The sequence below is a fragment of the Egretta garzetta genome, unplaced genomic scaffold (assembly GCF_000687185.1).
Source record: "Egretta garzetta isolate BGI_Z169 unplaced genomic scaffold, ASM68718v1 scaffold637, whole genome shotgun sequence".
Classification (NCBI taxonomy): Eukaryota; Metazoa; Chordata; class Aves; order Pelecaniformes; family Ardeidae; genus Egretta; species Egretta garzetta.
This window is the reverse complement of record NW_009260358.1, coordinates 951-13,367: the sequence shown is the minus strand read 5'-3', so window position 1 is coordinate 13,367 and position 12,417 is coordinate 951. Positions and strand designations below refer to the sequence as shown.

Sequence of the window (12,417 nt, the reverse complement as noted above, 5' to 3'; positions counted from 1 at the left end):
CTTTTCGGTAGGGAACCCAAGTAAACGCCATCCAGAAGAACAAAGGTCTGCGGAGACCAGCTGGTGCCCCTCGTTCAGAGGGAAGGGTGACAGCCTGTCCTTTGTTATCCCAGAGGCCACGGAAGAGAGGATGCAGCAGCTCAGTGGGAGGCAGAAGGACAGCAGCCATAGGGAAACAAGCACTGCTGCTAAAGATGAAAATGAAAAGAAAAAAAAAAATGAAAAAAAACCCACTGAAGAATATTCTGTTTATTTTGTAGATGCAATTGAAGCCTACAGCTGGGCAAATCCTAAACTCCTTCAATAACTGAGAGATCTGGATAGAAACCATCCAAGACCAGGCTCATGCAAGGAAACAATATTCCATCTGGGAGAGAAAAGAACGACTTTTCCTCGTGTTTCTGTGGCACAGCTGGCTGGATCTGACTACAGTCTCCTTTCCATGACACTGAATAGGGCTTAAGGATGAAAAAATTTCAACCGGTGTGTGTTAAAAAAATGGTCTGCTCTAAACAGCTATTTTTCATCCATATGGTCACAAGCACTAAGAAAAAAAAATAATAAAAAAATCATGCTATGCATTCTTCCATTTTTCACTTCTCCACATGGCTGCAGCACAGGATCTCTTTGTTTATGACTTTTTCAGCTTCTCATGTTTTTACTCCATCTAATCCTCACACACCATAATCCTCTCTACACCAACACTGCAGAATGTCACTCAGAGAATATGCAAACAAGGATACATCTATAGCTTTTTGTCCCCTCTCAAGATTATCAGGGCTTTTACAAATGAGCATCACAGCAGCCCCATGAAGATGAGCATTCATTAGACTGAACAAAGATAGCAGTTTCCAGTATGATTAAAAAAACATACATGCTGTTAAGAACGGACTTTTCTGACTTTAAAAATCATTATCCTGTTATTGTTTCCGTGTTCCATAAGATTGAGCCATTTGCCCTAGCAAATGTAGCAGAACTGAAAAATGCTGTTGCTCTGCATCTGCTGTTTCAAAATAATACCATTCTTCAATTATAAATCTACTATTACACAAACTCAAAAAACTATTTACGCCAAATATAAAACAGGAGAAGAGCAGATAAAAAAGGTAAGGGCTCTCTCTGAACGGAATGTGTGTCATTCCCCTCAACCCCACATCAAGACTCACAGACTCGCAGAGTTTTCTTTCCGTATCGCTCAAACGCTTGCACTAGAAACACAAACCCCCTTGGTAACACATACACACAGTTAGTCTCATGCACAAAAGATACCCCATCTCAAAACCTGCCAGGCAGCTGACCTGCTCCGTCGGGAGTGATGGTTCCCAACTTCACTGCCAGGGGATAGCCTGTCTCCTTGTAGTGCTCCACTGCGTGCCCGTTCCCCCCACTGCCATCAAAGAACCACTTTCCACACAGCACAGAACCATCTGTCAGGTTTAGCCACAGATTCTCCCGCAGGTCACATTTTGAGCATTTCCAACCACTGCAAGCAAAAACAGGAAGAAACAACAGAAATAAGTAAGGCAGGAACCAGTCCTGTACTTCCAATTATGGTGGGTCAAAGCAAACATACACACTCCGCCCAGAGTCACGCAAGAGACTTTTTGGCTGAGTTGCTGGCTTTAGTTCTGTTATTCTGGACTGTATGAGAGAGCATACAATGAACAAACCTTATTACCCTCACCTGGGGGGAATTCTAACGCCATTGTCTAACTGTACAAGGGTTTTGGCATGTTTAGATGCCTGTAGCTCTTCTTCCCAGGAGTCAGGTTCCTGCTTCCTGTAGGGCGATTTTGCGCTGAGGAGTGCATCACAAGCTATTGTCACCTGGAAGACAAATGTATGTCAATCAAAACCTAACATGATTCAGTGACTGGACAGGACTTGGCATTCAGCCCATTGCTAACCACATACAGAATTGGATATCCGTAAGACTATTTACATACTTAAATGTGCACGTATTCTTGTAGATTGCAGTTGTTATTTTAGCAGGAGAGTAAGCACACGTACTGTGTGAGCTTCCCTGGGACAAGCTGGCATCACAATAAGGGAAGGAATATAGGAGGTAAAAGGAAATCCAAGAAACAAAGACAAAGCGGACTTTTAAAAATGCCTGACTCTCTTATAGCTGGGTTAAGAAAGATCTTTACGTAAAACAAGTACCACACATAAGAAAACAAAGCACCATCTTGATAAGAACTGAAGCAGGAGACAATTCCCATCACCATTTGCACACACTCACTGACCAGTGCTGGTAACTCTTCTATATTGGGTAATGAGATTTCATAGTGATCAGGAAATATAACAAGTTTTGCTTCATCTTCATATTCAAAGTCATCACTGTTGAGATCACCGTTTGTCTCTAGATCTGGAAAACAAGATGGGGAATGTTAGGAGATTGTCCCAAGATCAAGGTTCCTAAATTGTGGCAGGGGTACCACTGTGAAGCATTGCTTGCCTGGCATCAGCCTGCAAGCTGACACTGTCAGTAAGTTTCTTCTGGCTAGAAATGTTTGTGAAATCCTGATCTAAACTGAAATCTGACCATCCTGCAAGAGGGTATTCTGTGGACCAAAATTTCTGTCTTAATCTGATCCCCAGTCACAGTCACCATTGATTTTGCCCCTTTCCAAGCAGTGCACTGTTGCAGACATCACATTCTGGGAAGCAACTAACGAAAATCTGCTCATTTTTGACAAAATCAGGATGTAATACTGCTGTGCCTTGCACCCAGGATCTTGAAACTCTATACAATGTGGAGACCAGGCCACACAACCCGTGCCCAAATTGGGGAGCAGGAAAAATGCACCTCTGTTTCAGCCCCCCATACTTTCCAGATCACAGACCTGGCTGAAACATGCTATGGCTCCCATTCATTTTGATCCCGTGGCCTTTTCTCCCACAAAGATGTCCATGGCTGGAAGTATTCCCGCATCTCATCCATAGTCTCAAAGAGCTACAGCAAGTACAGTTATACCAGCATTATCCCTCTCTTGCTAACTCCACTCTGTAACCAGTGTAACTATCTGTTTAAAAAGCACTTATTAACTAATAAAGCTTTCCTTTGAAGATCAAGCCTTCCATACACTCGTATTCCAGCGTAAGGATGACTTTTTTTCCTTAAACATGAGCCTTGATCAAGCAACATTAGCTAAAACACTTGTCCAGAAATAAGTGGACTCTAGAGAGAAGCCAGGAGGGTATACAAGTAACTAAATGGCTCATGTTTCTATCTCTGGCTTGATAAAAACCCATAATTATCCCATAGTGACAAGATCGAGTTAAAATCTTGCTCAGTTCTTTCCAAGACAACTGAAAAAGTTAAGACCAAACACGTGCATGTTGTGTCAGACATTTCACAAGATTCAATTGCAAGAATAGCCTGGGCAAGGATGGGATCTTCTGGATCCTCTTCCCCTCTGGAGGTGCTGATCTACTGTATTCTGATGTACCAGGCAGTCACTGACAGAATAAGGTTCAACCAAGAAAGAAGATGCATTAGCAGTGCCTAAAGCTGGCTCTTATTTTCACTCCAAGTACACGTATATGCTTAATGAGCCACTCTACTAAACGAGCATTGGCAGCAACAACTGCACCCTGGGAATGCCCGAAATCTCAAGCGTATATGTGGGAGAGAGGTGAGGATGACAGAGGCCAGATTCAGAAAACTAAGCTCTCCATTTACCCAGTGAGCAGTAACAGCCTGAACATCCTAAGTGATAAAACAAGTAGCAAAAGATATTTTAACTTGACCTGGAAAGACCGTCTCTCAGGAGGGATCATAGAATGAAATGATCATAGAAACGTCTAGGTCAGAAAAGACCTTCAAGATCACCGAGTCCAACCATTACCCAGCACTGCCATTCCACCTCTAAACCCTGTCCCTAAGCACCACATCTAGATGGCTTTTAAACACCTCCGGAACATAATCCAGTTTCCATTCCATTCTTGGCTCACCTGCTGCACTGGCCAGTCCTGAGGGGTGGCAAGACCCGCTGGCAGTGCCTGCCAGCAGCATGACCTCTTTCTCAGCAGCAGCCAGCAAAAGCCCCTTACTCGTCAGCTGAATATAGACACAAAAGCAAGAACTTCCTCTTATACTGAAAGCATGACATTTATAAAGAAAATACTAATTCATTGCTAATTCCCCTCATCACACTATTTTCATAACGGTCCCTTCCCTTACTGCAGCATAACAGAGATAACCAGCGACCTCTCTTTACTCCGGGCTTCTCTCCCAGCTTGTATTACAGTCCTGTGTTTTGATAAAGGGGTGAATCTCAACAGATGCAGTCTGCAACAATAAGCTCTTCTGCTCTGTGAACCAAAGAAACCGGGCATCTCCAAGCTGATGACACCTACGGCGACATATCACGGAGAATTTTCACTTAATGCCCAGAAATTTGACGGTGGCCAGCATAGCAAACCCCAAAGTACTGACCATCTCCTGAATATGGCAGAGGTTCCTCAGAGAGGATGAAAACTCAGCATATGTTCAGACAAGTTTAAAGGCAGCAAACGCCTCTTCCCAGGCCTGCAGTCACACACTCGCTCAGCCACCAGAGGGAACCTGAGGACAGCTCACGTCAGCCGCTCTTATCGGTAGGCATGGCTAAGACCTGCTGGCATTTTCATTTCCTTATGATACCAACATGAAGTTTACAGTACTTACAATCCGCTATATAGAAACAGCAATGATAGGGTTGCCTGGGTTCAAAATTCAAACACACACAGCAGCTCATCTCACAAGCCAGGCAACAACCACCAGATAGTAAGCGACTTCACTGCTACTGACCCGACCTGCATTTGAACTAGAGATCCAGGGATGAAAGACTGAGTATCCTATTAGCGATCATCCGCCGCCATCTAAGGATTTCACACACTTAGGAGCATCAGCCTTTTGTGTGCGGTGGGTAGGGAAGGAAAGCTCCTTCTTACCTTCCCAGGCTTCATACCATTCACGTTACCAGAAAATGACGTGCAGTCAGCGTGGCATTCTGCATGCCTGACACGCTGATATGGCAGCATCACACTTCTTATTTTAAAGAAGGATACCCACAGCTTTTTAACAGTTCCAGGAAAAAAACATGAGGATTTAACCGGCAATTCCACTTTTGAAGGTGACCACGTAAAGCTGATACACTTCCACTCCACGCACCTACTCCCTCTGAGTAGGAATTAAAAGGACCGCCAGTGCTTTTTGGCAATTATTACTCTGAAGACAGTTCCTCCGGGTTCAGATACGGTATGTAAGAGCGGAAAGGACTTCTAAGGTCACTGACTGCAATCCCTTGATAGAGCTGATGCCACATAAACTAATCCCTTTTGTTGACTGTCAGACAGGCCCCTTAACAATGTCCAGTTGAAAACTCCCAAATCACTAAAGATATGATCTTTACATCTTGGCTTGTACGCGCTGAGAGCCATAGTTGCTAAGTTCAGTAAGAAGTTCTACCTGCATTATATTTTCCGTGCCTGTGCAAGGGCCAATACAGCTAAGAAAGCACGAGCATAGGTATAATAAAAACAGATGACTATTACTTTAGAAGGCAGTGGAGCCCATGCTAAGTGAGGGCAGAGATTGACCCCGTAGCCACTGGGCATCATGTGCAGTCTGCAGGCAGTTTTGGACTTGGGTTTTTAAACTAGTGCAGAATTTGAGGGAGGAACAAAAGTAACTATAGGAAAGATAAGCAGGGCACAATCTACTTGCCAATGGAGCATATTTGGTTAAAAATTACTGTAACACTAAAGGCACTGAAAAGTAAGAACTTCCAAGCACTACACTTGATGATCTTAAAGGACTTTTCCAACCTAGACGATTCTATGATTCTATACTTCATACAAAGCTGTTTCTTGGACAAGGGTATTCTTCCAAGATGCACTGACTAGAAGAACCTCTGGGCAAAAAAGGGCTTACTCAGTTCTGAGACTGAGCCGCAAGACCACCAATCGGTCTGTAATCTTTTTAAAGAGCTGACAGCTTGGTGGTGAATGTCCACACGACAATGTTCCCCTTCTAGTGGACTAACAGCTTTACGGTGCCTCCTCAGAGCCCCAGCTAAACACCGTGGTCACTACAACAAAGTGTCCTCGGGTCATTACTGTTGTGTTGGGAGGCCAGGACGACAGGCAAAGCAAAATAACAGACACGTTAAAACAGAGGCTCGACTGATGCTGTTATTTTGGGCAAGCAGTCAGTAGAGTAGACTTACTCCAGCTCACAGGCATCACTTCAGTGACGGTGAGAAATGCATTGCTGCCGAACTGACTGAAAACAGCAGCTGGAAGTGGAAGGCAGAGTACTGTAAACCAACCCACCGGAGGGGAAGAAAAGGAGTGGATGTGCCCCGATCAGATTTAGACAAGTTACCAACTGACTGCACTAATAATAGTGGCATAAGGAGACTCCAGGCAGGACCCTCAAACAGGATTTCCTGTGCATATGGATGTGTCTGTGTGCATATGAAAGGCAATACAAACGTGAAAATTGAATGAGGATGTTGACTAGTGAGCCTACAACTAATTTTGAAACCCTAGAAAGACATCTTAGGAATCTGGGCTTGATCTTGCTCTCACTGAAAGCAATGGACAAATTTGTATTGACTTGGAAGTAGAGGACCGAGTCTTTAAATCAAGTAATTTCTTCCTGAAGCCTCTAAATAATAATGAATTGCAGCAGCAACACTTTGCAAAATATAAGCTATTCAGTTCATTAGTCTTCAGGCACATCTGAAACACTGACCTCATCAGATGAACTATAAAAAAGAAGACATTTAAAAAAAAATAAATATGCACTTTGCAGTCATAACGTTCTCCTTTTCAGCAAAAGGAAGAGCAAAATTTTCTGCTAGGATCATTTGGATCATTCACTACTTATAAAATAACATTCAAATTGCTTGCTACATCTCCAAAGCATTGGCATGCTGTTCTTATTCTAGGTATAGACCTCACCCTTTGGATTTCTGGCACAGTCATGTGTTAAACAAGCAAAGCTAACCCACCAAAGTTCAAATTCTTAACTATTTTGCTAGCAGCATTAGCCTTTGTTAATCTAGCCTAATTTCCACAGTTCTACCTAAACCAGCAAACTAGTAAGACTCTATTAGTGGAAGGTATCTGCTCACCACTCTACACTCAACTCGAGCTTAGATGGCAAAGCCAGAAAGCAACAGGTTCACTCATGGTCTAATGAGTTCCACTGCTACTGCTGGGCAGCATGCACAACTTTACTGGGCTAAAATTTAAAAATATTGTCAGGAAACACCCAAATCCTCCTAAATCACAACTTTTCCATTCATATATATTCTATATGTGCTTACTTATGTAAACTTAAACAGCTCAAACAACTCGTGGTGAAAGTCCTCTTTCAGAAGCTTACCAGACAAAACCATCCTTACCGAAAACAGGGTTCTGCTACTGGCTGCTATGAGACCTAGGAGAGCTAAGGGGAGCTGTGGTCAAATCCAGTACGGCCACTCTTATGAATGGTCTTTACACTTGGAAACGCCAGCCATAAGTGCATTCACGGCCGCAGGCAGGCATGTGCCATCCAGGAAAAGCTCAGCAAGTTTACGCGTTCTCCCAGCCTCTCTAAGTGGAAGTTTTCTCTTCCTTTTCCAAGGCCTTCCCTGAGACCAGGCTGTGCGTCACGGATACTGCTCCTCACCAAGACTCTGCTCACAAGCAATTACCATCCTCACAGATCTGCTGACAGAGCTGTTCATTTGAGTACTTCAAAACACTTTTAATCGATGGCCTAAGTTAGCCCTGACTTTGCTGAAAACAGAGCTCACGCAACTTGCTGCACTGGCAGATACTGCTATGGTAACTGATCTGGAAGAGGACATCTGTCTACAAAGTTTTACGATGGACACTCTGCCACCCCTATTTAGCCCAGAGTCCAGGCTCTGGCATGGACCAACAGATGCCTAGGAAGAGGGTACTGGAACAAGGCAAAAATGCGGTGATTCCTCCCTTGCTGTATACCTCCCAGCTTCATAGAATCATAGAACCATTTAGGTTGGAAAAGACCTTTAAGATCATCAAGTCCAACCATTAACCCAGCACTGCCAAGTCCACCATTAAACCCTGGCCCTCAGCACTGCCCCTGCCCGGCTGTTAAATCCCCCCAGGGCTGGGGACTCGACCCCTTCCCTGGGCAGCCCCTTCCAGTGCCTGACAGCCCCAAGGGGAAGGCATTGTTCCCCATGCCCAACCTCACCCTGCCCTGGCACAACTTGAGGCCGCTGCCCCTCGGCGAATCTGGACACGCTCCAGCCCCCCCAGGTCCTTCGGGGAGGGAGGGGCCCAACAGTGAACACAGGAGAGGTTTCTATCTGGGCTTTTTTGTTTATTGGGGGTGGGCGGGTGGGTGTAGGGGTGTGCATGTGTGTGTTTGGTCGGTTTTGGAGAAAGAGACACAGGGGGAGGTACTGCTTGCAGCTGTGGTTTCTCTATTCAAACGAGAGGTCCACTTCTGATTTGTAAACCAAAATAATAGAGAAGAAAATATAAAATGTCACACTACTCCTGATGTTCCACTTGATTCTTTCGCTGATGCTAACTGAGCTGACCCTTGCAGAGAACCATTCACACCGCCTCTCTCGGAACTACCTTTCTGAACAGTAATAGCTAATTCCGACCACATCTCTGTGCACACACAGTTAAAGCACTTCTCTTGTCTTTTTTGCATTTTCAACATTTACTACTTCTATTGTTTAGTTACTCCGTAACACATTAAAAATCACTTTTAGATTTAATCTCTTAGATAATGTTAAATCAACCAAACTCTGTTTCCTCATTTTTCAATCCCTTTCCAGACCATTTACAATCACATTAATTCTTCATAATTAGAACATTATGAAGGACGCTGCTGCTAACTCCTGGGAGTAACAGGTCCCAGGGACTCTGCTGGTAACTTTCTACTATAAGAACTGGGCCTCCAATCCCTTCAATACACAGATCTTCCCTCTTATTCTACCACCCCTCTTGACCAGGATCTTGCAAGGAAGATCACAGTACACCCTGTTAATCAAATTGCTCATATTCACATACTCACTGAATACACAGGGGGACTACTACACATAGTCCCAGAGTATTTTGGCAGACCCAGAACCATTACTTACTTCCCTTTGGACAATCCACAATGGTTCTTTTTCTGTTCTGTCATATTTATACAACTTTCTATCAATTCTGATCTGTTCTTTTTCTTCCAGATGGGCTAATATGAAAATTAAATTTAGTGGTTATGTCTTTTTTTTCCCCAAAACTGGTATCACATTTACCATACTGTTGCTGATTTAAACAAGAGGTTGCATACCAAAGAGCAGTGCAGCTTTTTCTTATCTGAGAGCTTTGTGAAGTCATGGGGAGCTGTCATCTTGTCCCATCAATTCATTTCTTTCCGTTTTACAGACTGGATCTGAAACTTCTGTGTGCGATAACCACACATATTGACAAGCACAAAGTATCTTCAAGCTTGCTAGCCTAGATAACAAGGCAGTGAGGATACTACTCCATGCACTGTGATGCAGTCTGCCTCAAGTATCACCCCAAATCCCCTGAAAGCTTGCACAGTCTGAGCTGAAGTTACCACATCCACACTACCTAGCAACACCTAAACAATCTAGATTAAAGGCAGTTCATACATTTCGATGCACAATTGTTCTTCCTGATTACATAGAACACTCACAACCAACACCCTCCAGCCTTCTCCAAAAGAAAAACAAAACGAGAAGAGCCCAAAACCTAATGCACACGCACACATGCACACACACTTTGCTATGGTTGGAAAGATAAAGCTTCCAGTTGACTGACCCAACCCGTCTGTGTTTCTGTCGCATTTGCTGGATAGCAGCAGTGCTAGAAAGTAATCAGCGAGCATCCAAAAGATGTTTTCCCAATACTAAGGAGATTGAAAAGGGTTTAGTATCTTTAATAGCTTTACATCAAAGAAGATTATAAGAAGCAACGTAACAAATGCCCAAACTGGATTGACTTTATACATAAAGCTTAAATCTCTGGGCCTTCAGGGAATTGTTCAAAGACACCAAGAAACACAGTGATGTTGGGGTTACCCATTGATCGCTGTCTACTCTTGTCCGACAGGGTAAGCCCTAAGTGGCAAGCTACATGCATGGGCTGATAATAGCCAGTTTGGTGCAAACCTCTGCCATAGGTGCCCAAGGTCACAATGAGAAGGCAGAACTAAAGCGACCTGTTAAGATGAGAAGTCCAGCAGTTCCGAACCAATGAGGAAGACGGTGAATTAAGAGATAAGATGCCGAAGTTTGCTAACCATCTCTGCTGCTGTCACGTGCAAAATTATCAAACCAGCTGACCCCTCTGTGCTTTCATTTCCTCAGCTATGAACAAGGACAGGAATAATTCTTTGTTCCTTGCTTTGAGCATGGTCAAAACATACTAAAAATCTGCTGAGCCAAAGAAAGGCATACAAAGCATGTGGATGCATGGAAGTACTATCTCAAGGATCAGAGCTGAGAGTTTATACCATTTTACTGCCAGTCAGCAGGGGCTGCAAAGAGGAGTGCAGTAGAACAGACCAGATGAGAAACATTTTCAAAAGTGTATTAGATTCCAGAAGTGCTGGATTAAATGATGATAGTTATGTGCGCTAAATCCACCCCAGAGAAAGTGCGCTGCCTGCAGAAGTTCATTGGGACCAGGACACTTGGAACTGCTGCACCAGATCTACTCGGCGGGAACAAAATGCTCATGTGCAAGGATGGAATTTGAGGACTCCAACATGGCACATCAGAGATACTATGCCACGTACACTGTGTGCTGGCATACTGCAAGGACAGCAGCCTCAAAAGGTATGCAGCAAATCAGCAAGAATAGAATTTGACTGTGCCTTTGTACTTGTTTACACTCACATTGCTAACACTGTACAACCATTGCTGCATTGCAGCCAGCTTTGTTTCTGAAGGAATTATTTTACAAGCATTCAGTGGCAAACATTATTTTCAGCGAAAACTGACAGTAAATGGCATTTAGACCAGCATCTGCGACTTAACAGGCTCTTCCTACAAAAGAAGTTTCATTTCTTTATGACTCATCTAAAGACTTTTTTTCTCTCTAAGCCCTCCTTGCAAAACTTACTCCAGACATTAACAGCAACAATTTAATCGATCACTATCTGCAAAGGCCTCTTAGGGACACATTCCACAGATCAAAGCAATTCCAAAAGGGAGGCCATGCTATTGTTTCCCCTTAGCCATAAGAGCTGGCAATTGTACAGAAAACATTTAACCTCTTCATTACCAGACGGAAAATTCACTATTAATACAGAGAGAATAAATAACAGATGAATAAGAGAAATACCGTAAGTGGTGGGAGGAGGGAGAATATAGGCATTGCATCAAGTTCCCCTCATCCATATTTACGAAGCCCTCTGGTTGTCTGGGTAACCTGAATCAACTGATAATGGGTGAAACGGACATGGTAAGAAAACTGCTTGCCATGAAGCAAGGGGTTATAATTGTGGACATAAGAGAGTAAGAATTGGTAAGAGATGCTCATGATATAGGTACCGTTGCATTCATTACAGGAGAGACCTCAACATCACTTAAGAACATTTACCTGTGTAACAACCTTGAAATGATAATAATCCTTCCTATGACCAGCTGCTGAGAAGAACAGTCCCACACTGAGGCCCTGTTATATCCAAACATTAATATAGATAAATGTTTTAATAAAGGGGTGCTTTGTGGATATCACAAAGAAAGAGAAGGGACAGAATTAGTCAAAAATACCTGTCAAACCCTAGGCTGTTTGAGAATAGTTGAGGGCCTACCTTAGATTAAAATGTTTGATGTATACACAAACATATCTCTGAATATGCACCATAATTGCTAAGAATGACTTATTTGTCTGGTCCAACTTTAAAAACTAGAATCAAAAGTTTAAAAAAATAACCCAACAGAAAAAGAAAATCCACAAGGAGCCCCAAAGCCAGACACAACGGCGGACAGAACCCAAGCACACATGCAGACAGGGTCAGAAAAGGACTGTGTGAAAGCAGCTGTTGACAATACCTAAAAATAGCTTAGCATTCCTCCTTTTTGGTAAAGCTCCACCAGATGCCCCTGGTACCTTCTGGAAAGAGAGAAAGAAACAATTAAAAATCCATCAAGCGAGACAGCAGTAAATCAGCAATAACCCCATGCCATCACCATTTCTGACACGCATCTATCTGCTCGTGGTCCTTCCATTAAATTACAGTTCTTTGAAGAGGATTTACGTTCTTGCTCATTCACTTCTGACAATGGGATTCAACTCATCATCGCGTACTACCCTCATGGAGCGAGGAAGCCACCGTCGGAATCCTTCACACTTTGCTCTGTTAGTTATTAAGCAGAGCACGTCTCATGGTCAGCGTGGGCGATTGCTGTG

The 12,417-nt window shown here is 43.4% G+C and overlaps 1 protein-coding gene across 1 annotated transcript in view; it reads right to left on the bottom strand.

Annotated features, from left to right (window-relative positions):
* USP13 (ubiquitin specific peptidase 13) overlaps positions 1–12,120 on the bottom strand; it is a gene marked incomplete at its 5' end in the record, with an annotated part of 36,942 nt that extends 24,822 nt beyond the window's left edge. Inside the window, 4 exons of the mRNA XM_009642972.2 lie at positions 1,299–1,483; positions 1,685–1,827; positions 2,247–2,368; positions 12,060–12,120. Coding sequence (XP_009641267.1) covers positions 1,299–1,483; positions 1,685–1,827; positions 2,247–2,368; positions 12,060–12,120 — 511 coding nt within the window. The remainder of the gene's footprint in view (positions 1–1,298; positions 1,484–1,684; positions 1,828–2,246; positions 2,369–12,059) is intronic.
* Between the last annotated feature and the right edge of the window lie 297 nt (positions 12,121–12,417).